The 25498-nt window shown below is 44.6% G+C and overlaps 1 protein-coding gene across 1 annotated transcript; it reads right to left on the reverse strand.

Moving 5' to 3' along the window:
* Nucleotides 1-4077: 4077 nt before the first annotated feature.
* Nucleotides 4078-25122, reverse strand: LOC144741739 (spectrin beta chain, non-erythrocytic 4-like). The gene is given in 26 exon segments (XM_078624243.1): nucleotides 4078-4341; nucleotides 4420-4462; nucleotides 5231-5398; nucleotides 8213-8311; nucleotides 8313-8473; nucleotides 9201-9267; nucleotides 9346-9638; nucleotides 9700-9854; nucleotides 10013-10340; nucleotides 12363-12559; nucleotides 12637-12721; nucleotides 13194-13332; nucleotides 13472-13665; nucleotides 13667-13717; nucleotides 14471-14605; nucleotides 15219-15305; nucleotides 15307-15414; nucleotides 15417-15467; nucleotides 16065-16269; nucleotides 16622-16752; nucleotides 16829-17107; nucleotides 18270-18359; nucleotides 18479-18703; nucleotides 19754-19858; nucleotides 19860-20018; nucleotides 24988-25122. Coding segments are annotated over 26 exon segments (3942 nt in total). The 5' UTR covers nucleotides 25111-25122.
* Between the last annotated feature and the right edge of the window lie 376 nt (nucleotides 25123-25498).

Consider the following 25498-nt stretch of genomic DNA (forward strand, 5'->3'; position numbering starts at 1 on the left):
CTGGCGTTGGTATGGACCATCTGGTAGGAAGCGCAGAGTGTCTTTGCTCTTGAACTCCTTCCCGCATGTGGCGCAGCTGAAGGGCCGCTCCTCCGAGTGGACGACCATGTGACACCTCAGCTGCACCGACGTCTTGCAGGTCTTGTCGCACAACTGGCACTTCAGCGGCTGCTCGCCCTTCTCGTGGCGCGCAAGATGGTTCTCCAGCGACTGCTTCAGTCGGAACTCTTTACCGCATTTCTCACAGGCGAACGGCTTCGGCTGCTGGAGCCGCTGGTGGCGCTTCAGGTGGTTCTGCAGCGACTGCTCCCTGCGGTACGACCTCTTGCAGCGTGGGCAGGGGAATGGCAGAGGAGCTTTGAGGTTGTCGTGGCGCAGCAGGTGGTTTTCCAGAGACTTCTTCTCCAGGAAACTGCGGCCACAGCGCTCACAGGGAAACGGCTTCTTGTGGAGCTTTGTGTGTTTGGTCAGTTCTCCTTTCAAGTGAAAACTGGCGTCACACTCGTCACAGAAGAACCTCTTCACGGGCTGCTCCTTTTTCCTGAGCTGTCGTCCCTCCACTTCCCCAGACTTCACCTCCTCAGTGCTTTCATCTGCGGAGAATTAAGCAGCAGCAGCAGCAGAAGACGAAGGAAATAAAAGTTATTTCTAATATATTACATATTATAATACTTGTTTATAATACTTGTTTACTTATGAAGTTTTGACGCCAACAGTCATTTGTGTGCTGTGAGAGTCTCGAACCTTTTAGAGTTTCAGCGTCTGCTCTCTTTGTTCGCCTTGGTCTCCTGGATGGAAGCTCAGCTCCAGATGGCTGTGACACAAAGAAAATATTTAATTTGCATGACCACACGTGGCTCATTTCCCCAAAAGATAGACACATACATGTTTCCCAGAGATAAAAAAATTAATGTGATAATGTCCAGAAGAAGGATTTTATATACATATATAATTGTGTAGATGTATCAAATTTATAATATGCACAAAATTAAGTAAAAAAAATAATACAACTTAACTTTTGTGGGGATTATTGTTATTGTTATTGTACAAATAAAAACATTATACAGAACAGTATAAAACAGAACAATATATATTTATATATATATATATATAAACTATTGTGTGCGTGTACACTAATACACTAAAAAACAACCTCCATACTATGTACTCAGAGACAGAACAACAATTTACATAAGAAACTTGCGTCGAATGTGATCTGAAAATATACATGAGTCTAAATTTTAAATAAAAATCGATATAATAACAGCAGCAGCAACAACAAGGCATTTTAAACAGATGTAACTCCAACACAACATTTTTTCTCCCTTGGTTACCATGGTTACTGGCACCGCATCAAACTCAACTCGACTAATCAGCCCGGTACCTTCTCCGGTTGTGGCTCCGGTGCCGGGCTGCGGTCCTGGCTGGGGGCGGGGTCCGGTCTGCTGAAGCTCCGCAGCTCCTGCTCCAGCTGCTCCAGGTCTCGGCCCAGCTGACCCACCCGGACTTGCAGCTCCTGCTCCAGGGCGCCGGCCTTCCTCAGCAGGACGTCCTCCAGCTGCTGCACTCGGGCCTTCAGGGCTTCGTTCTCCTCCAGCAGCTCCGAGGAGCAGTTGGCGAGCACCTTCTGGATCTGAGCCACCAGACTGTGTTCGATCTCCCGGAGCTCCCCGAGTGTCGCTCCCTCCAGCTCCGCGTTTGGCGCCTCTCTGGCCAGAACGTCCCTGAAAACAGACACGGTGGCTCGGATAGCGACCTCAACCATCGACACCACTTCGACGTCGAACTTCGCTTCCATATTTTCTGCACAGACTCCGATTCAAACGCGTTAAACGTAAAACAAAGTCAATTCGGTGAATCATGAAACAGACGCTGAAGCTTCTTCCGCGTCAACATGTCGCTAGCTAGCTCCGGTTAGCCGGTGCGCCGGTGAAGAGAGTCCGGTGAGCATTTCCGGTTTTTCAACCGTGAGTGTTGTGTGGCTGTTAACTGTCACGTTATATACCGCCACCAGCTGGACTGACTGCGAAACTACAGTTTTTTTTTTAACATAGTATTATAGTAGCATTTATTAATCATGTTTGTTGTTTTTGTTTTATGTTATTGTGCTTTAATGTATTTTAATGTTTTGCCCTTCAATTTTCTTTAAATGCATCTATTCAAAGCACCTTTAATTGCCTTAGCTGAAATGTGCTATGCAAATACACCTTCTTTGCCTACTTTTTGTTGTGAATTCAAAGCTATACATTTTTACAAAGAAAATGATGCGATACTCCCTACTAGTACAATAAATATAGGAAAATTAAAAAGTTTAAAATGCCGTGTGAATATGTACTGGGTGTTTCCAGTAAATGTACTTCAAAGACACTGACAGTTGAAGAACTCATAGACCAAAAGTTATTTTATTCATCATTCCATCTCAGCTGACAGACTGGCGTGAAGAAAAATAATGCAGACACACACGAACCGACAGAGCGAGACGTCAGCCATTGCTCTATCAAACGCCCAGTTTACGTGAAGGTCACGACCTGGCCGGTCTGTCCCATGTGCGTCTGCAGCGACGGCAAGTCGGTTTATCAAACTGCTTGAGTCCTGATGTGACAGCGTCACTCAACACATAAAAAACAAAACAAAAAACATCAGCTCATTCAAAGTTCACCTTTTTCAACTGGCTTTGTTGTGTCCAACATGCATGTAAATATTTGCATTGATCTGGCATTCACACCTAAATTAGATGCATAAATGTGTTGAAGTGAAAGAAAAAAGCTGTTGAGATGACACAAACCCACAGGTCAGGAGAGAATTTAAAATCCTCAGGTGGGAAAACAAAGACAGACGGTCCGGTGAGAAAAGAACAGGAAACCCCATCCAGCTCACATAGAAGACAAACTTAAACTTAACAATGGTAAAATAGGATTTTAAATGCTTCCTGACCAGCACAAGATGCAGCAGTTCACATCCTCCTGTGGTCTATGGCTTCGTTGTGAGTTACTAGACAGAAGAAACAAACGTGTGACGATGCTGGAAGGAGGAAGTAGGTGATTTCTGTCCGAGCAAAGACATGCGACGTCCTGACGTGGAGTTTCACCAGTGACGCAGTATTTGGTGTGTGTGACGCTCTGTTGCTCCACAGCAGCTCCCATCCGGTTCTTACATCAGGTTTTCCTGTGTGTGTGTGTGTGTGTGTGTTGTGGAGGAGATCTGGAAGACTGGGGGTGGTGTGCGGGGTGGTGATATGAACACGCTAAGCACACGCTGAGCACACGCTAACATAAGTAACCTGAGAGCTATGGAGACCCTGGAAGCAGAGAGCTGCACGCACACACACACATAAAGACTCACACACGCACACATACACACACATTTTAAAAATTCCTCTATAAAAACATGAACGCAACAGAAGCAGAGACAGATGTAGAATCGGAGCTTCTGATCATGGTCACACTGGAGTTCATGGAACGTTGCTGCTGAATGGAGAGAAGACGTCTGGAACCAGAATCCACCAGCAGATTCCTTCCCAGTTTGACCACGAATCCAAAGACCATTCCATCCTCTCATCTGGACACACATTTTTCTTTCCATGTCTGAGCTCAGACCTGATTTTTTTTGTCCAGACAGCAGCTCCAGACGGGAAACCCACGGTGTCTTTTTGCGGATGAATGAAACCTGGTGTTGGATGAGTTGACACACAGACACAGCAGACAGGACAGACAGACCAGAGAACGTGAAGATACAGCTCGTCTCATAGAAAAAAAACAAACAGCATTAGCTACGTTTGATCGCACTCCAGCCTTCAAGTCACCGTCGCCCGTCTCTCTCTAGCACTGTCTGCAGTTCTCAGAGCAGTCACCAGGGGGCACACGTCAGCGTCTCACAGAGACCCCGACCAAGAGACGGAGCGGGACAGAGAGAGACAGAGAGAGAGAGAGAGAGAGAGAGAGAGAGATGTAAGCTTGAGCCTTCCCTTCGTCCCGTGTGTCACATTCCATCCAAACTCCACCGCTCAGGGGCGGCGAGCAGGATGAGCAGGACAAGCAGCATTGGCGTCCAGCGGCATTTTCTCACAGAGTTCAACCATCACTTCTTCTTGCCCGACTTCTCTGAGCGTTTTGCTTCTAATTTGCCGCCTCGCTCCGACCTCTCGGAGCGTTCCCCTTTCTCCTTCTCCGCCTGCTCGATGATCTCAGTGCCGCGGTCCGACCGATTGTCGCCTTTGACTCCTTCTCGCCGCGTGCCCTCGTCAGTGGATGAGGTAGTTGGTTGGGGCTGACCCCATTTGGCAATTTCCTCGTGCTCCGAAATACTGGCGGTGATGTTGGTCACCCACGACTTGAGGTCGTCCTGAGCGGAGAACGGAGAGAGATTGGCTTTAACTTAAGTTAATGTGTCATTAAAGAAAAAGAACGGAACACGTCTCACCTCATCTTTTGCATGAAACAGGAACTCGCTGCCATCTTTCGTTCTGAGAGGAGAGAAGAGAACAGTGAGATGAGTGACTGAGGAACTGAGGAAGATCAGCCAATCATCCACAGAGGTGGGTGGGACTAAAGTCCTACTTCTGCTTCTGCTTCCACTTGACGTGGATCCTCCGTCATACTCAACGAGAGGGGATGTCAGGCTACGCTGTGCCGTACACCGTAGGCAACGCATCAACACTGACCCTACGCCATTGATTTGACACAGGAGCATAAAATGGGCTGAACAGCCTGTCGGGGAAAAGTGCATTCCACCTGTGGTCTGCATCTGAAATCAACTCATTGTACAAGCTGCTCACAGCAATTTGCCAAATGGAACACCCTCCTTAAAAGGAAAAGCCACATCAGAACCTGGATTTCAGAGTTCAAGATGGAATCCGTTGTTTTTACTTGTCTTTTTGTTCATTTCAGTGACTGGTACACACACAGCGGTTGAATTTGTTGTCAGTGTGAAGTTGCCCGTGGAACACCACGCATATCAGCTAAAAGGCCTTCTTGCGCTAGTTGTTAGCGTGTAACCAACACAACGGTGACACGGTAACAACAAGCGCAAGATCGACTTACAATTACATCACCGTGTGTTACGTCTTTAGATGCACCATAACAACCGAGGAGACTTCAATCCTGACCAGATAGATGCTCCAGATTTGTTGCCATGGTGCCAATTCAGCATAAGTTTTCACACGTTTCGGTCGATGACGGAGTGAAATAAGCTCTCTGCTTGGACGTCGTCCCAGTGGAGATGAAGGACCTACTTGAGTGTGAAGACGTTCTTCTTCTTCTTGTAGCCGTTGGTGACGTCACAGTGGCAGTGGGACAGGCTGAGCAGAGGCTCGTTGTTGTATGGCGCACTGGTGTTTTTAGCGTCCTTGTAGAAGCCCATCTCCCCTTTGTTCAGCACGCAGTACAGGTTGACCCAGGACCTGCTGTGGTGTGGAGGGGGGAGATGCAGAGGAGGGGTATGGGGGGAGAGGGGGTGGGGGTGGTTGTGGGGGGGACGACATGTAGAGTCAACAGGAGCGGCAGCGTTGCTCTCGCTAAGCTAACACCTCACTCACCTGTCCAGAGTATACAGGTAGGAGGGCGAGAAGGATCAGCGCCCAGAAAGGAGGAAATACACTGCTGAACAAACACAGATGGAAGCACGCACAGACGGATGGTGGGGGTGGGGGAAGGGGGGTGCAGTGGGCGGGGCTACATTCAGCTGGAGGCAAAGCAGGTGGAGCGCACATGTGACTTACCTTAGAGAGGACGACATGAGCAGCAGAGGACGGAGGAGAGAGCAGAGAGAGGCCATTGGTTAAACGGCTCTTTGGCCAACAAACAACCAAACTTGTTTTCCTCTCAGCAGTGTTCACATGCACGTCACGGCTTTAACACAAAAACTGATCATATTGTATGTGCAGGTTAATATTCTGTTTGACACTGGATTCTCACTACTCTTCCCTCTCAGTCATCTTCTTTTATTCTTTTTTTTTTTTGACATTCTCGACATTTGATGATCAGAATAATTTATTAGTATTATTACGGACACTAACAATAACAACAACAATAATAATATACCATCTTTTTATATTTTTTATTTATTTTATTAATTTAGCTTATTCTTATCTTCAAAATAAAAATACTACTACAAGAGCGTGAGTTGTGGGACTGTAGTTCTGTGGAAAGACAGAAGGAGGAAGCACCAGGAAGCACCATCCACTATCATAACATAAATAAAAAAACGGAATATTAATCTGCACACAAATAAAATCAGACAAGTTGAATCTTGCTCCCTCCTCACTGGAGAATAAAGTTAAGGACCTGGTCTCACCCACTGGACATGAAGGAAAGCAGCCAGCAAACCTTCAGAGGAGCTGGAGGAGATTCACACTTGTGGACATTCAATGGCATTCAACGGTGAGGCTTTACCTTAACATGTACATAACAGGGCATGTACATGTGGGACATTTGTCCATTCATCCACAGCTGGAAGGGCAGCCCAGCCACTAGAGGGCAGCGCAGCTTGGTGTCTCTCTGGCAGAAGCAGGGCGGTCATTCTGAGGAAATCTGTGTAAGTGTGTCCGTGTGTCCCTCTGTCTCTGTGTGTGTGCCTGTGTGCGTGTGAGACGTAGCAGACTTTTGGGGAAACAGTTTGCTGGGGATGTTTTGTCCAACTGAGGAAATAACACTGATGTTAAACGTGTGTAGAATTTAGGTTCATTACAGGAAGTAGTGCAGGAAGTTTAATTTAATATTCACATTTTTTTCAATCAAACTAAACAATTTTTTGTAACTGCAATTACAATAAGTAAAAGTTGAAAAAGAATTAGTTTTTGTATTGTATTGGTGTGATATCTGTATTATTATTATCAGCTTTTGTATATTTCTTTCGCTTTTTTATTCATCTTATTGTAATTTGATTTCAAATGTTCAAAATGAAAACACAATTACTACTAGATGTCACCAGACCCTCCACATGGGTCCTTTACAGTGAGTAGTTCATATTGTTCTAGTGAAGGTGAGTCAAATGAAATTTCCCCAAAAGTGATGTAAATTGACGTGTGAGTGTGAACATGAGTGTTCGCCATGAACCTTCTCTCTCGTGAAATCATCAGCCAACTGTTCGTCGTTCTCCTGTGGTCGATCAAGAGGTGTCGGAAGCTTCATGCAGGACTGGCAGAGCATGCGGTCCAACTGCTGCGAATGTGTGTAAGGTCGTGAAACCGGTGTGTTCACACGCCACAGTCGAGTATTCTCATGTTAGCGTTAACACATGGGCATTAAATATCTGCTATGAAAAAAATTGCCCCATTCTTATCTTATCTTATGCTGAACAGTTCAGTTCTCATATGCAAAAATTCTGTCAGTAATTAGCTTTTACTGTGCCATTAATACGTTTTAATGCAGAATGACTGGTAGTTAAAAAGCAGAATAATACTGCTGAAATTGGTTTCAGAAATAAAATAAAATCATTTAAACAAATTAAAATATATACGCGATAATTTTCAGTTTACAGTTTGGAACTTGTTCAGGAATCAAGTAATAAAACACACAAGCCTTCTCAGACGTGTATAAAATCACTTATTGTGTTGAGAAGCTGCGTGTCGCTGACCTACAACCTTGTAGTGGCAACACTGTCAGTCATGCTCCAGGTCAACATGTCAGTGTGAGCAGAATGTGTTAGCTTAGCATGCTCAGATCAAAAGATGGAGGAGGAAGTGATGTCATTAGAGGGAGTCAGCAAAGGGCTGTGTTGCATCTGTGAGTGCGTTCGAAACGGTTCGGTTCTGTTTTTTCCGCCACATTAATTGTCTCAGACGACGTTCGAGTCTTCAAACTGATGCTGGAACAATTTGTGGTTTGAACACAGAAGTTTTACAAACATGTCTGACTTCACAAAAAAATAAACATTAGCATCAGACAACTGGGACCCATGCGATGCTAAGATTAGCTGGCTACCTGATGCTGGCTAAGGGTTCAGACATCTATAGCCTGACATCACACACCGCTGACACGACTCAGAAAACATCTGTTTCGAACGAACCACAGCGTCCAAATAGTATTTGAAAATACTTATCTTAGACTTAATTAGTATTCCAATTAATCTTCAGTGTAAAACTGGTCACTCAACGGTCAGAAAAACACTTTAAATACAATCAAGAACAATTTGACGTCGCACGTTTTAGAAGTCCCTGAAGTCTGTTGCCATGACACCAGCATCCTGCCTCCGGCCGTCGTCAGGAGCACCCCACCTGTTGGTGCTCTTCTTCAGGCTCTCGATGTCCAGCTTGCGGAACAGAAAGCCCTCGTGATGAGCCATGTGCGTTGGAGGCTGCAGGACCACTGGGCCTGCTCTGGGCCGGAGCCGACCTCGCGAACGCCGCGTCGTCTCTCCCGGGCTCTTTGGGTCGTGGCCGGCGGCGTGGTTTGGGTCTGTCCCGAGCTCGAGGCCGGTCGGGACGGGAAGACTTCTCTGGGAGGCCGTTGGGCAGGCGTGGCACCTCGCCGCGAGCCTGTGGGAGCGGAGTCCAGTCAGTCAGCCAGCATACATGAGTCAGATTTAACCTGACCACATTCTTTAGTCATGCACTCATGGTTCGGTACCAGGGAGGTCCGACCCCTCTACATAGGAGATGTAGTCTTCCAAAAGGGACAGAAACCAGTGTCACATGTTCACAGCTGTTTTCATAATATCATTGTTTACATCTATCGTAATACAGTTTCCCTTCGCCATGCCAGGGGAGGAATCTAACAGTATCATGTGGAAGAGTCTGCCGTACGACCTCAGGGCTGCAGAGAATGTAGATTTTTAAAAGCAGACTCTAGACCGAACTAATATTTTCTTGGCTTACTGACATTTTATTGTCATTTACAATTTTACTTTGGTCTTAACAGATGTATTATTAGTTTTAATACCATTCGTCATTCTTTTCCAACCTTGTGCTTTATAAATAAAGATTGAAATCCAATGTAATTTGATTTTCAGAACCCCCCAGATGGACTGTACCATCTGTGACCTAGCAGAACACTATATTTGTACATGTCAAGTTAGCAACCAGCTAGTTTTCTTGTATTATTTCCTGAATATCGTTAGTTTCGTTTTCTCATTCATTGATATGTTTATTTACTAGTTACTTTGTTAATATTATCCAGTAAGTAAGAATGTGCATTTTTACAGAATATTTCATAAACACAAATCACAAAGGCCGAAGTCTCTGGAAATGACTTCAGAGTGATGACACCGACCTGTGCTGCTTCTCGTTCTTGTAGCTGCTCCACGATCTCCAACAAAGTGGCTCGTTTCTCTCTGGGGAACAAACATAAGCGAATCAGCTGGGTGATGATCGTCACTTTCAGATAATGCTCTTCGGATTTGAACGCTCACCCTCCTCCGGAGCGCCGGTCTGAATGCTCCTTCACCGTGTCATGCTCGCTGGACTCCTGCCGCTCCAGCCGGTGTCGGTCTCGATCCCTCCGCCGGCTGTCGTGACCTTCCTGCTCACTGGACGTCTGCCGCTCCAATGTCCGCCTTTCACGCCTCTCGGCATGTTCCTTCCACACCTCCTGCGGCAGCTCATCCCGCCGCGCCTGGATCAGCTGCTCGCTGGACAGCTGCCGCTCCATCCTGTGGTGGCCATGTGTCTGCCCCTGCGGCTCGGCGTGGCCCAGCGGGTTGGCCTTGGACCCCCGCGGCCCGCGGCTGGGCTCCTGCAGTACCACCTCTGCCATCACTGCCCACCTCTGCTCTCTCCATCCCCATCTCGCCCAGTGTGATATCTCGCTCCAACCCCCTCTCCCTCGCCTTCTCCAGCCGGCTGGCTACGAGCAGCGGCGTGACAGCGTCGTCCAAGTGTTTGATTTTAGGTTGCCGCAGATATGGCGATGACTTCTCCTCTGGTTCCCCGCGCCGCCTGAACCGGCTGTAGGTGACTCATGGCCTTCGCTGCCTGGTCTCTCATGGTACCGGCGCTCTCTCCGCGTCTGATTGGCTGAAACTAGCATTGCTGCCGTAGCGATGGAAGCGATGGAGGAGGGGGCGGGCTGGCCGAGACCTGCAGCCACGCCCACCACCCCCCCGTGCCGCGCCTCCAGAGCATGGCGGTAACTGGAGCCGTTCATCACGGGGGTGTAGTTGGCGACCGTTGACCCCAGGCGGCGAGCCCACTGAGGACGGAGAAGGCGTCGGGGTGGCAGGTGATGGCGCGATGGGGGGGTGCTGGCTTCGTTCTGTTCGTAGATGGTCTGTCTCATGACGGGGGACAGTGGCAGGCGGGGCAACGTGGAGACGCTGGGTATGGCGTCTTGGGGGTCCAGGAAGACTTTTCGTCCCAGCAGGGGGGTCGGAGGAAGTTTGCTCTGCTCTGCTCGCAGCTTCTCTACCTGCCGACAGATGTATATTGGGTGTCAAGTAGGGACGAAAGGATGTCAGATTTTGGAGGTGTATCTTTTAGGAGGGATATCCTAAGAATTTTACAATTTTCACATTCATAAAAACCAAAGAAAGAAGCCATAGAAAGAAGCATTTATACAGTCGTGGTCAGAAGTTTACATATAGTACATGTTCCTTACACTAACTCTCATGCTAAGTTCAAGTTACACACTTGAATCACGACTAAACTAGCATCCAGGAAGCCCTAGGATTAATGCTTTTGGGAAGTAAAGGCAAAAAGTCCTCATAATTTGAGATTTACTGATATTTCTTCACAGAACACTGCTTTTTTACTGGGTCATAAGTTTACAGTACATACACCTGGGCTTAGTACTTGGTAGCATTTCCATTAACTTCTATAACTTCATCAAGTCGCTTCAGATAGCCATCAATGAGCTTCTCACAGTAATTCTTTGGAATTTTTGGCCACTCTTCCTGGCAGATTTGGTACAACTCTTGGTCAGATTTGTCGGTCTTCTCTTACGGACTCGTTTCTTCAGTTCAATCAACATATTCTCGATAGGATTGAGGTCAGGGCTTTGTGAAGGCCACTCCAGTACTTTCACCTTGTTGTGCAGAAACCATTTTGAAACAAATTTTTAGCTGTATGTTTTAAGATCGTTGTCCTGCTGAAAGATCCGATTTCGACCAGGCTGCAGGGCTTTGGCTGTCTTTTTGAGGTTTCCTTGCAATATTTGCAAGTATTGCTCCTTTCTCATGATTCCACTGATCTGGATGGAGTTCACCAGTTCCTGATGCTGCAAAGCCACCCCACAACTTGACCGTCGGGATGGTATTGTTGGGATTAAAGGCTTGACCCTTTTGTTGGAAACGTATTGATGGTCATTATGCCCAAACAGTACCATTTTCATTTCGTCCGACCACATGACACTCTTCCAGAAGGCTTTATCCTTATACTGGTGCTCTTTTGCAAACTTCAGCCAAGCTTTTCTGTGTCTGTCTTTGAGTAATGGCTTCTTTCTGGCCCCGAACTCTCTTGACCGTGGACACAGACATTTGTTCCTGAGGCAGCCAACTCATTGCAGATGGCTTTCTTGTTGGTCTTGGGGTTCATTTTCACTTTTCTGACCAAAAGGTTTTTATTCGTGGATGTTAATTTCCGTTTCCTTCCAGAACGTGGTATTACAGCTGTTCTCCCAAGGTGCTTATATTTGTGGACAGTTGTCTGAACAGATGTCCTTGGTACATCAAGCTGCCTTGAAATGGTCCCAAGAGACAAGCCTGACTTATGCAAGGCAACAATTCGCTCCCTGATGTCATGGCTGTATTCTTTTGACATTCCCACTGCAAGTCTCAAGTCGAAATGCAGCACAGCTTTAAGGTCAAGCTGTTATACCTCATAATTTGTACACCTTGGCTTTTACACATCATGAATGAACACCAGACTAACGGGATAATTCCATGAATGATGACACAACCTAATTTCAACTAATTTACTGTTGAATAGGCCAGACAACTGGGTGTATGTAAACTTATGAACCACAAGATTCTGAGGTAGTTTGGGGAAATCAACTAAATATCTGAGAAATTATGAAATATAGAATATATATATCTTATATACATATAATAAAATACCTGGAGACGGTGGGACATGTTTGACACATTTAGCAGAGACGCTAGCGGACACATTCGCAAACACTAGCAGACACATTAGCAGAGAGGTTCCTGCAGCAGCTGCACATAACACACACATACAATGTGACTCCATAAGGACTGAGAGATCCCTGTTGTACAAGTGTTATCAATATTTATAACATTTTTAGGATAAATTCAGCATGACTATTATATTGGCAATTAATCATATATTCGATTAATCCTGACATCACTAGTATCAAGTTATGAAACAAGATTTCCATGTGTGTAAATCAGCTGTCTGTATGTGTGTGTGTTTGGAGTTGTTGTTGGTGCGTTATGTTCCCGGGTGCTTGTAATCCATTTTAGTGATCAAATACCGTGGTGAGTCGCCGCAGTGAACTGAATCGCTCCTCCCAGGTGGCAGCGGCTTTGCGGAAGGCTTCATGCCGCCGGATCAGCTGCTCCACCTCGTCAACGCTCGCGCCCAGTTCATTGCTGCTGATGAACGGCTCCTGGGCCACGAGCCATGCCTCAGCCACCACGGCCTCCTGGGCGAACTGGTGGACCTCCAGCACTGAGGAAGGAACGGGCCGAGCGTCAGAGGGAAGAGGGAACACCAGTTACTGAGGAGAGGCTGTGAACGTTGCTTACGTTGCTGCAAGACTTCCCAGTGCTTGTCCCACTTCTCAGAAAGCTCCCGTTGCTTAGCAACCACCTTGTCCAACTTCTCTTTGATCTGATGATAAAAATCAGTGACGTCAGTATTAAACGTCAGAGATATTCTGAAGCAGCTGAGCTGATCTTCTTCTTCTGTGATAAACTCAACTTAGTATCTACTTCATTTGATCTGATGTATTCAGTTTTATTCTATCTATTTTATTCAAGGTTTAATCCCCTTTAGAAAAGTATAAAATGTTTGTTAACCCTTTTAACACCAACGGGATCGCTGCAGATACATTCACACGAGCATACTTTTGAGTGCAGTAATTAGGTGACTGTTTGTGCTACTTGAAAATGTTGAATGGTTCCTGAAAGCTGAGACGTGTCACTCAGTTCCCCCACCTGGTGTGAAGAAGGAGTGACACTCAGCTTTCAGGATCCATTCAAATAGGGCAAATAGTCTTGCAATTACGGTACTCCAAAGTATGCTAGTGCCAATGTAGCACTGGGGATACCGTGAGGGTTTAAGGGTTAATGAACTAAAGCACCTCGTCAGCTGCAGGGTTTCTCGCTGCCAGTAGGGTCTTTCCCATCTCTATACACTCCATCAAGCTCTGGCTGCGAGCCTCCACCTCGCTCTTCAGACTTTGGTGGTAGTTCATCAGCACTTCCACTGAAGACACATCCCTGTATGCGCAAGCGCGGGCACACACACACACACAGACAGTAGCAAAAACAAATGTAAAAACAAAAAGAAATAAAAAAGAAATATAGAAACAGAAAAAGGTAGAAAAAAATGTAAAAAATATATAAACAAATAAAATACCGTGGTTTCTCTCCTGTCCCGATCTGACAGATGATCGATTCCATCCACATGATCTGATCTCGGACTACGGCAAAGAACCTCAGCTTGTCTGTTTCAGTGGTGATCTGCAGCCGACACTCTTCACAGGACGTCAGCAGCTCCTTCCAGCACTGCATCACTCCGTGCTCATGGCAGGCGATGGTCTCTGCCTTCTCCGCCAGCATACACCGTTCGGAGCTGGGCCGCACTCTCCTGCAGCTGACGCACCTGCGCAGGAGGGATTTCAAGGGGTCGATGAGTAAACATTTAGACTGGAGGGGTTTCACATCGTGTCTCTGATTCACAGTTATGTCCATTTGACCACCAGGAGCTTCCTCCTCCCACCTGATGTCTTTAGCATGGACTTGTCCAAACAGTCCTGTTTAAAATGGCCTATTCTTTTTATTGTTTTTTATGTATTTGTATGACTGCACGTGGTTTTATTTGCCTCCGCTAATTTTATTAAACTGCTTTAACACTGACGGTATCCCCGGCACTGCTTTCGCGCTAGCATATTTTCGAGTACCATGATTATGTGACTGTATGCGTGATCATAAAACATCAAACGATTCCTGAAAGTTGAGAACAGCCATGTTGGTAATCCCATTTGCTCTGTTGCCAGAAACTGGCAACTCATTACTGGAATGACAGCAACTTGGATGTGAGGTTCAACTTCTCAGCTTTCAGGAACCATTCAACATTTTCTGATTACGGTACTCCAGAATATGCTAGCGTGAATCAGTAGCAAAAATCAGTGTTAAAGGGTTAAATTGTTTTGCCAGGTGATCTTGTCCATATAAATAAAATGTATAAAGCTAAGAAAATATGAATCTATTTTTATACACAAATAATAATAAGAATAATAAGAATAAGAATAATACGAATAATAAGAGTGGAAAAAGAGGAAAAGAGGAGAATATCAGTGCAATTTAGTGAGATTTCTCCTGGGGACAGTTCCAGCCTGTCATGAGGTTGTTGTACCTGTGCGACCAGCAGCTGGATGTCCTGTTCAAAACTGTGCAGGAGTCTTTGCAGGGTGCTGGTGTTGGCCGTGCTACCCTGACGAGCACGGACCTCCGGGAGGCGCCGGTATTTGTCCTCAATCTGAGTCAAAACCTGAAGAAAAGAACATATCAAAGCAAAAATCTGGGAAGAAATGTTACCAGCTTTTATTGTCTATATTTTACTTTGTTTCCAACCAAACCTTCCCACTGCAAGATGCACTGAAAATCTTACAACCTTATTTCTAATCACAATGTCTAATTTTCTCATCATCACCTGAAAAAGTAACTTGTTTTCAGACAATCTTCACTAGTTTCAAGCAAACTTTCACTTGAGTAGAAAGCCAGTTTTCTTTTCTAACTACAAACAAAACAAATATTCCACCTGCATTTTTTTTCTGCTTGTTTCAAGTGAAAAACTTGTTTGAAATAAGTGAAAAATGTCTAAAACAAGTTACTTTTTCAGGTGCTGTGTCTTTTAAGTGTAAAGAGATTCTATGACAAGAAATGCTACATTTTGATGAGAAATAAGACAGCAATTCTTCATGAGATTTTGAGTTCATACTAGAGAGATTCCAAATACAAAAATACACCATACAAAAAATACAAAATTAGCTATTTTGGCAACAACTGATCCATAAAATCGGTCATAGCTTGGATTTCAAAATGCTTCAGTAAAACACAGGATGGTTAGTTAAAGGATATTAAATGTAGTACTGCAGTCGTACCTCTCGGCAGTCAGAGAAGAACTTGTGTAGCTGGTGCGAGGCGGCGAGCATCTGTGCCCGTGTCTCCATCAGCTCCAGCAGGTCGGCCCCAGGCCTCGTTCACGCCGTCTTTCCACTCAGCAATGGTGGCAGCCTCCGAGTGGCCGTAGTCAATGAGCTCGTCCACCATCTGATTGACAGCCGTCACCCGTTTCCTGTCCCACACTGCCCCGTCTCCGAGGCAAATTCTCTGAACTTCTCCTGCAGAACCTGCAGCGACGTACGGAGACCAAAACGCCGCCGGAATCATGAAACATAACATGAATAAATTACTGCATTTAATTGTAATTATAAAATTTAAATCAAAAAAATAAATAGGTAATAGAAAACAGTCTTGACCTGTTTGCGAATGCTTTGTTTCGAAAAAACAAATATTTTCGGTGAACAAACTATACTGAATGACTTACTGAAAAGATTCATGCATTTCACAGTTCTACTGAGTGCAGCAGTGAACTGCTGCAGGTGAATTTTGATTCCTTCATTCCCTGCAAACGAGTCAACTGACATGAATCACTGAACAAAACGTTGAATAAATCTTTTTAATTAACTGATTATACTGATTTCAGTACACTTAAAAGAACGGTTTAGCTCATCACGAATAGTAAATAAATTGTAAATATTTGATCCATTATCATTATTAATTTCTAATTCCTCTATATGCTAATTAGCGGGCATATTTATATTCAGATGTTGGCATGTGATTTTCCGCGTTTCCGCACAAAAGAAAATCATCTTAAATGTATAGAAACACCTGTGGGATTTTGAAATCAGGTCTATTATTAATCTTTTGTCTACTGACACACTTACAGTTACATGCTCAAAATCTTGACCCAGTTCGGGTGAGCTGGCGACCACCTCCCTCTGAGCGATCCACTGTTCCAGCTCATCCACCTCCCGGTTGAGCTGGTAGAGCCAGTACTGTTGCTCCAGACGGCTCTTCCTCTCCTCCACCAGGTCCTTCAGGGACACGTATAGACGGTCAATCTGCGACTGACGTTTGCTGATTTGCTCACTGCGCAAACATGGAGAGGAAAATATGTGAAGAGAAGTCTGGAAAACAGGCCGTGAACGTCTGTCCAATGACGACAACAACACTTGTTTTCGGGATTTTAGCTTTATATTTAGAGCTTTTAACGAGCTTATACCTGCATGTCTGATTTTTATTTAATATGTATTATATTATTTATTTTAAGTTTTTAATCATTACATCGCCTGGATAAAGTTACATCATCAGTGATGTAACCTTATAACCTTAATAAGAAGAAGAGGAAAATGAAGAAGACAACTAAACATTTTTGTATCTCATTATTATAATTATTATTACTTTTCTGTACATTTTTATATACACTTAAACTTCTACTCACCAGTCAGGGTGTCCCATCTCCAGCAGCTGTCGACACTGCTGCGACAACAGGCCGATGGTCTCTGCGTAGTCCTCGATAGTCTGTTCCAGAACCAAGTGTTTCTTCAGCAGCTGCAACGTGCTTGGTTCATCCTGCTCACAAACACACAGAGACCAGCAGTGAGCCATCAGCCAGACAGAACTGAATGACAGGAGCTGGATGTTTCACCTTGCCCTTTTCCTCGTTCATCATGTGCAGCTCCTGCTCGCTCAGCCACGCCTCCACCTCAGCTGTGTCGAAGTAGTACTGCTGAGCCTGGTACATGGCGTCCAGCACCAGCTGCCTCCTTTCCGTCTCAGCCCAAAGCAGAGCCCACAGCTGGGACAGCTGGTCTTGGCTCGTCCTGACGCAGTCGGCCTCAGGGCTGCGGATCGAGGCGATGATGGCCGCCCGCTCCAGCACATCGTCCACTCGGCTCCTGTGGCCCTGAAGCTCCCTCTGAAGTGTCTGAACACAGACACACACACACACACACGAAGGGGAGAAGGTAGACTTAAAAGGAAGGTGGACTCTACAATACTGTCTTTTAATCATTTCTGATTTTTCATCTTTTCCTTTTCTCCCTTGTTTTAATTTAATTTAATTTAATTTAATTTCCATTTTTGTTCAACTTGATTGAGCTGCGTGTGTGTATGAAACTAAGCTATACTGCTATACAAAGAACAGAATAGAAAAGAATCCTTTATTGTCATTATACATAAAGGATTCTATTGTATTCTATTCATTGTATAGCAGTATAGCTTAGTTTCATACACACACGCATCTTTTTCCTTTGTTTTAATTTCCATTTTTGTTCAACCTAATTGTAAAACACTTTGAGCTACGCGTGCGTTAAGTTGAACAAAAATGGAAATTAAAACAAGGGAAAAAGATGAGAAGATGAAAAATCTGTAATGATTAAAAAAAATACTATGTTTATTATTTTTTACTATTACTATTATATACAGTAAATGATATATTTTCAATTTTGCCTTTGTCCACTTGTGGTGTTTTACTTCAGAAAAATGTAAAAAACTACTGTATCTGTACAAAGGAATCTTATTTATTGTGAGATAGGGACATTTTCAGTATCTGTGTCTACAACTGCACAACAGCAGCAGTGGAGTGTCTCTGTGAACCAGTGGTTAGCATGTCTGGCTGTCAAACCAAAGGTCGGGGGTTTGAACCCACCCTGGGATGGAGGTTCGTTTTTTGTTTTTCTATTTAAAGAAAATGAAAAAAATAGAGCTCAGAGAGCATGATTTTTTGTAACAAGTTTCCAAAAGATTCTTTTTAATAACTATCAAGCCACCTTATTCCAAATGCTGAAGTCATGTTTTGATGATCAATGATTCATGCACATAAAATGAATGTGGGACTAGAATATTGTGAGGAAATGAGCTACCTGGCGCAGGTCTGCGCTTTCCAAGAAGGACTTTACCAGTTGTCAGTGTTAATGTCACTGTGGTGTACATGGAATACCACAACATATTTTTTCATCATTTTTTTCATGTTTTTTTCCACCGGGAAATGACATCACTGCGAGTCACTGACTCGTATGTTCACTGTAAAATCAGATGATCCTGATATGATAGAACACCACAGACTGTTGTTCCTATCAGGCGCCTACCTGGTTCTTCTTCATGAGCTGCTGGACTGCCTGCAGAGAGGCACCATGCTCCTGACACATGGCCATCGGGAGGCGTTCCTGGACCCACAGCTGCCACCAAAACAACACACAGATGTATGTATGTGTAATTTTTGTGTGTTAAATAACTACTATGACTATAAATGGTAAGACACATATGTGATAAACTACTATGATGATGTTAAACTCACGATTTCCTCCTCTAGGTCTCGTCCCACTTGGTGAACTTCCTTCGACGCCAGCAGGATCCGTCGTCTCTCCTTAAGCGGCTCGATCAGTCGCACCATCCTGGCCTCCACGGCGGCCTGTTGCTCGGCAACCGTCCCCTTCACCTGCATTGGCTCTGATATGGACGCTGCTTGCACCTGGAGCTGCCCCACCTCCCTGTACCACTCCTCCATCTGAGACTCCATGTTCTGACCGGGGGGATGTGGGCGGGGGGCAAGGTATGGAGGAGGAAGAGTGACACACAGACGGGAGGAAAGAAGACATGGGAAAGAAGATAAGAAGCAGATGTCTATGTTGTTGCTCAGTTCAGCCCAATTTATGCTTCTGTTACGCGTTGTCTATGGCATAGGGTATGGTGTAAGGTACGGAGAAGGGTATGGCGTAGGGTACGGTGTGGGGTACAGCATAGCCTGACGTCACTTCACAGACTGAATCTACCGTGATTGGATTGTATCCGTCATTTGACTTCTGTGTTCACGAGAAAATAGAAACGACTAAAAGACAAAACAATGATTCTGATCTTGTTGTAGTTAGTGTTAGTAACAAGATTTGCTTACTTTCAGCTGCTATCACTTGAAGGAAACAAAGAAAAACACTGAGAACTGGGGGAAGAAAAGGAGCTATGAATTTGAGAATTAAAAAGTAATTCGATAAAAAGCACCGTAGTATATCGGGCTTGAGAGTTACTGATGTTTTATTGCTCCCATTTTTTACATGTGATAAATCATGGAGTCTGTAAATGAACATGTGTATTGTTCGAACTTATTAGTCATATTAGTCAAATTAGTCATATTATTATTATTACATATTTACATTACAAAGTGCACATTTTATGAGGACCCCAGGAAGACCAGCCTGTTCAACGCAGAAGCTCTGTTGTTCGCGGTGGTGTAGGGCCTGTGTAGGTTACAAAGGAGGGTTGGCGTCCGTTCAGCGCAAAAACATAAATGGGCCTTAAGAATTCCAGTCGAGGAGGGGGCTCGGAGCGGGGGCATGTAGGGAAGGTTACTGTACCCAGAGCAGAGCCGTGGAGTGAAGATGACGGGGGAAAGCAGAACTAATGGCGGCAGGTTAAAGGAAGCTGTGAGCGGCACATGCTGCTGGAGAGCAGAGCGTCAGATGCTGGTGAAATGGTGAAGGGATGAGGTTGTGAGCCTAAGACGGTTGCAACCATGAAATGTATGAGAGACCGTTGGATGAACGGCTGTGACAATGAGTTCCAGACTGATGTCACTCACCTGCAGCTTCTTCAGCTGCCTGTTGACCGTGCTGAGGTCCTGCCCCTGGTCCACGTAGACCAGCTGACCCTCCAGCTGGCTAAGTCTCTGGTCCAAGCTGTCGTAAGCTCTGCACCAGCAGGTCGGCCTTGTTTGCCTCGAAGAGCTGCCGGGCTTTGGCCTGGGTGGTGCTCTCCAGATCATGCCAGCAGTCTCTGATCTCCTCCAGCTTCTTCCGCACCACCGGGCTGAGCTCAGGCTTTTCCTGGATCAGATGCTGACCCTCCTGCATTGGACGAGAAGGAGATAAATGAAGATTACATTATCATCATATATAATCATTAAAATTCTGAAATAAGAAGGCAGAAATATTTGAATGCAAATAACAGATGAGGTCAAAATGTAAAGGAGGGAGACAGAGAATATGTACGTATGTGTGTGCGTTGAATATGGTATTAAAATGCTCCATTAAATACTTCACACTACCCTTCCCCCTCTTTTAATATATGTTCCCTCTTTTGTACTTCATCCCATTCTGAACAGCCATTACACACACACACACACACACACACCTCACACACACTCACACACACTCACACACACTCACACACACTCACACACACACACACACACACACACACACACACACACACTCACACACACTCACACACACTCACACACACTCACACACACACACACACACACACACACAGTTGAACTGTTCCCTTCTAATCTCTCCACAGTGGAAAACCCCCCAACTGTCTCAGTAGGAAAAGAAGACGACAAGAACAAACAAAGAGGAAAAACTGAAAACCCGTGTTCAGTTGAATCCTACGTGAAATCATCACATAAACAAAAACACTTTCTGATCAATAAACATCTATAACTTTGACTTCATGACTTTTATTTACTGTTTTTTATGTGAAAACAACACAATTACAATTCAATCTGTTCTTTCTGTATTTAGTATAGATAGATACTTTATTTTTATCTCCTGAGAGAACTTCACATGTCTATTATTATGGTAATTATAACTATAATAATTGCAATTATTATGATAGAACAAGTTTTTGTACAGTAATTAAGCTATTCACCATCCTGCTGCTCACTGCATCATCAGTGTACAAGACCAAGAGGTTATTGTGTAACTTTAAATCACTCACACTCACTCACACACACACACAAACATGCATTAGTTGCCTGGTTTTCCAGAACCTTCTTTGTTCTGCAGTAAAAGCATCACTTTTGACTGCAGGACGACAAGAAGAAAAGCACAAACTGGAGCTTTTTAGTGTGTCTGAACTCCTCCACTACATTTTCAGTCCTGAGAGCATCAGATAGTGAAACTGACTTCAGGCGTCCGAGGACAAAAACACTCACTGCACTTTGACCATTGACCGGCTAAGACACAGTTTTTTACAAACACACAATAATACATGGAAAGAAAAACATGACAAACTCTCACAAGCAGAACCTTTAGGGCTGCTCCCTGGATAAGTCACCAGAGCAAAATGGAAAGACAGACAACCATTCACACCTATGGGCAATTTCGAGTAACTGATTAACCACAGCATGCTTTTGGAGGTGGAGGAAGCCAGAGTACCAGGAGAGAACCCATGCAGACACAAGAGAGCATGCAAACCATACACAGGCCAATTAAAACTACAGGTTTTTGTCAAATTAAAATTCAAATGAAAAGGAAAGCAGGAGTGCAGAGGTGCAAGCATGCACTGCTTAAAAGTTAATATATTTTTAGCTTTGTCTTATATCAAACTATTCATATTACAAGCATGTTTGACAATGGAACTCTCACTACGATTAAATTAACTACATTTTCCAAAACAGAGCTGATGTATGAGATGATTATATATGGAGTTGAACCATGTGCGAAACACTCATCATCCACGGGGAACGTCCACAGGCTGATGAACGGGTCTGTTACAGCCCAGTAATCCTGCAGTGACAGGAGCAGCAGCAGCACAAGTTCATCTCTGCAGAGCACAGCTGGTTCATCTGGCTTCATCTCCATGTGGGCTGGAGCGCCACAACCTCCCGTTACATCACTTCCTGTCTCCCAGAACGGAGCAATGACCTTCACACACGAGCTGTGTGACGAAAAGGAAGCAGAGGAGGAGGCAGGTGTTGCCTGGCAACTGCCTGAAGCACAGGAGACGTATCGCTTCAACTCTTCACACACAGAAGCATGAGCTGCTGGTGTGTCCCCTCTCTCACCCACAATGACACACAGCAACACGGCTTCCAGACGGTTCACAGTCACCCTGATGGAGCAGCCAATCACTAGACTGGAAATATGAACACAATTATATGTCTCTGTCTGATGAAGGCGGGTTCAGAATCGGTGGGCAGGGCTTATCAAATGACAACAGTGGTTATATACACAACAAACTGCCTTTAGTCGTCTTCGGCGTCCATCCTGCCATCAATCTCCTCCGCTCTTCTCCAAAACAAACTATTTGTTGCGCATTGCTCTGGTAACATCACCTCGCTCATCACTCTAACACGTTCATGACAGCTGTGTTGTCAGGAGCAACGCAGCGATGTGTGGTTGAAGTGTGTTTGAGACAGATGAAATTTGATTTACCGTTATATTTGATGTCAAGTTAAACCGCAATAACAACTGATACTTCCTATCGCTTCAAAATAAAAGCACACAGAGCATTTCCTGTTCCAGAGTTCGTTATGTGTAGCTGAACTAAATCTTCATCATTAGTTTATGACCATGTGACAAATACTGTAATTGTAAAGTTTTGTAAAGTTTTAATCCTTGTACTCTTTAATCTATTAATGGTATTACCTTTACTTAACATTTCAGAGCAGAAAGCAGAGAGTGTTCACTGTCTGCAGTTTGTCCTTGTTCCCTTGTTCCTGTTTTTGTCTCCTCCCTCATACAGCTGTAAGTATTTTTTTCATTTTCACTATTTCCATCAACCTTTCCATCAACCTCTAGTGGTGCTTCGCAAACTTCTCTTGACGGTACATGGAGACATCGCTCATGCATCACATTGAACTTTGACCCTTTCAAGGAAATCTGACTCTGTTCAAACTGTTGTGTCACATTTCAACGGCTCGTCCACACACACTGTTTGAGTAGTTGTCTGTCAATGTTGCTGTGATGCAGTTGTACATATGTGTTGGTTACAGACCAACAACTAGAAGGAAAACACACACAAAGGAGTTAACACACAGAAAATAATGCAGCACCAGACACACCATTATCACTTTCACTAACAATAGGGAAGATAAACTTATGTGACGAGACAAATGTGATCTGTTCCCATCAAGCCATTAGACACATTAAAGCATTAAAACACACACACAGATGGCTGAAGCTTTCCCAAACACAGCGTGCAGAGATGGGTTCTTCCACGATGGCAGAAATAGACCGGAGCATCTCAGAGGACGCGAGCACAGAAACACCACCAGGACATGAGTGAGTCGTTCAGAGTCGTTTCATCCAATCAGAGGTCACGTGAGGACTGAACTAATCAGGCTCACTGGTCTGTTCATTACTCATCCTCCTATTCTTCTGTTCTGACTGTGCATCGCTAATGCTAACCGTGCAGATCCAAAGGCAATATTTGTGACGCAACATGGAAATATTAATCTTCAGTTCAGATCCCACCAAACCCGATTACTGGCACACACACAAAATACTTCAGAACGTAAAGGCAGTCTGTCTGCCAATGCAACCTGTACCCAACGCAATCTGCAACTTGAGCTCAGCACACACCCAAGCAAAAACAAATTGAAGCCTGGAGAGTTAATCAGGAAAATGAACGAGAAGACTGAAGACGAGTTTGGCAGCTAAATTAGTTTCTAGAAACGTCTTTTAGATCCTGATAAGATTTATATCTACATGAAAGTGACAGTAGAAGACACAAAAGGACATAGATTGTGTTCAGTAAATAAAGAGTTAATCGCACAGTCTCTCATCACATCACTGACATCATGACAGCGACGCCTCATTGGCTGCAGTTACACACGTTGCAGCCACAAGCTGGAACTCACGTCTATCCATCCATCCATCCATCTTTCTATCTATTTTTACACGTACATTTAATTCTCCAGAAATGCCACCATGACAAAGTGCATCCATCTTGCATTGATATTCACCTTCAGTGTCTTTCCCAGGTCAAACACACATTCTACGATCAAATGAGACTGAAAATAGCTGTGACATATCCTGAGAACATGTGGCTGGTAATGAGTTTACCACACACGGATATATGTCAGAGGTGTGAACAACAGCCCAGGGTAACGGCGTGGAGGCGAGACAGCGACGGGTTGACCGTGGCTCACCCAGGTCCATCTGGGGGTGTGATCGATGAACCTCTCAGTGTGAGACAACTGTGCCACTTTCATTAAGGGCCATAAACACTCAAGGTTTTTGTTTTTTTAACTGCAATAACGCGACAGATGTGACAGCTGTGGACGACATAGCGGGTGTTTGAGGTGTGTTTTCAGTAAAAAGATTTGTTTAAATGATTTTTGTCACAGGAAGGTGTGTGACACGGCGGCAGGCTGTCGTCATCAGCCAACTGCACATACATGTTATATTCTGAGTCAGGAAACAAAAGTTCTTTGCAGCTGATCAGAGTTTGTAGCATACGGTGTCTCAGACAATGTCTATGTCTTTTTTTCCTCCGCCTTCTTCGGCACTGCATCCATTTGCATACAAATGGATCCATTAGGAATGACTCGACAGGCTGTAGTTCAACAATGTTGTTTTCAGGGGAAGAGGCTGAAGCCTGGAGGTCAGGAGGAGGGGCCATGACACCACGATACAGAAAGTATGTGGAGCCGAGACCGGAGAATTCCAAATCCAGGGTTCATTTGGACGATTGGACAAATCAATGGAGAAGATGTGTGTTACTAACGCTTACTAAGCGTCTTGTGCTGTGGTCAAACCTTTGTTCGTTTGCTCTACTCTGAATCATTGGAAGAGTTCAGCAACATATCATTTCACTCTTTGGTTCAGTTTCTCAGCACAGTAAAATCTTGAAATTCACGGGTACACCTGAAATTCAAAGGTACACCTTGGAAGCTGGAGTACCCGTAGAAAATATACACATGCAAACTTCACACAGAAAGATCCAAGGCCCGGAAGTGAACCACTGTCACCTCTTGCTATGAGGTGACAGTACCAAACTTGTGTCGCCCAAAATCCTGACATGTGAATTATTTATAAAACTAAATCCAGCAGCAGCTGTGGTAGTGGCGGCAGCAGCACTCACCCGTTCAATCTTGTCCAGCCATTCCTTGTTCTGAGCCAACTCGGCCATGAAGGCCTGGTGCTTGAGCCATTTCTTGTGAAGCTTCTGGGTCTCGTCGCGGCTGGTGTCCTTCGCCATCAGCATCTTCTCGCAAACCCAGTCCCCCAACTGGACAGAAGGAGGCAGGAGGAAAGAAGTTCACATCAGTACTAATATGTACTGGACATCACATGACGACACAGATCAGGATTGACAGGAGGAGAGTCTGTAACATAACGTGCAGCATCAGGTTTTCAATGAGGATAATCCTTCGCTGTAATTTTGCCAAATACTGTATATCGGATTATGGAGAGATCGACAACCAGCGAAGACCATGGGGAAGAAACAATTTAGTGATGCTGGCTGTGAGGAATAAACACCACAACATGAGCCTAGAACTTATTAACACACTGAAAAAAAAAGTCAAGAGTCAATCGACTCACACAGGGCGATGGGAAGTTTTATGCTGCACCCGGGATGGTTTATCATGTAA

This window comes from Lampetra planeri, unplaced genomic scaffold (assembly GCF_965212315.1).
Source record: "Lampetra planeri unplaced genomic scaffold, kcLamPlan1.2.h2 scaffold_687, whole genome shotgun sequence".
NCBI lineage: Eukaryota > Metazoa > Chordata > Hyperoartia > Petromyzontiformes > Petromyzontidae > Lampetra > Lampetra planeri.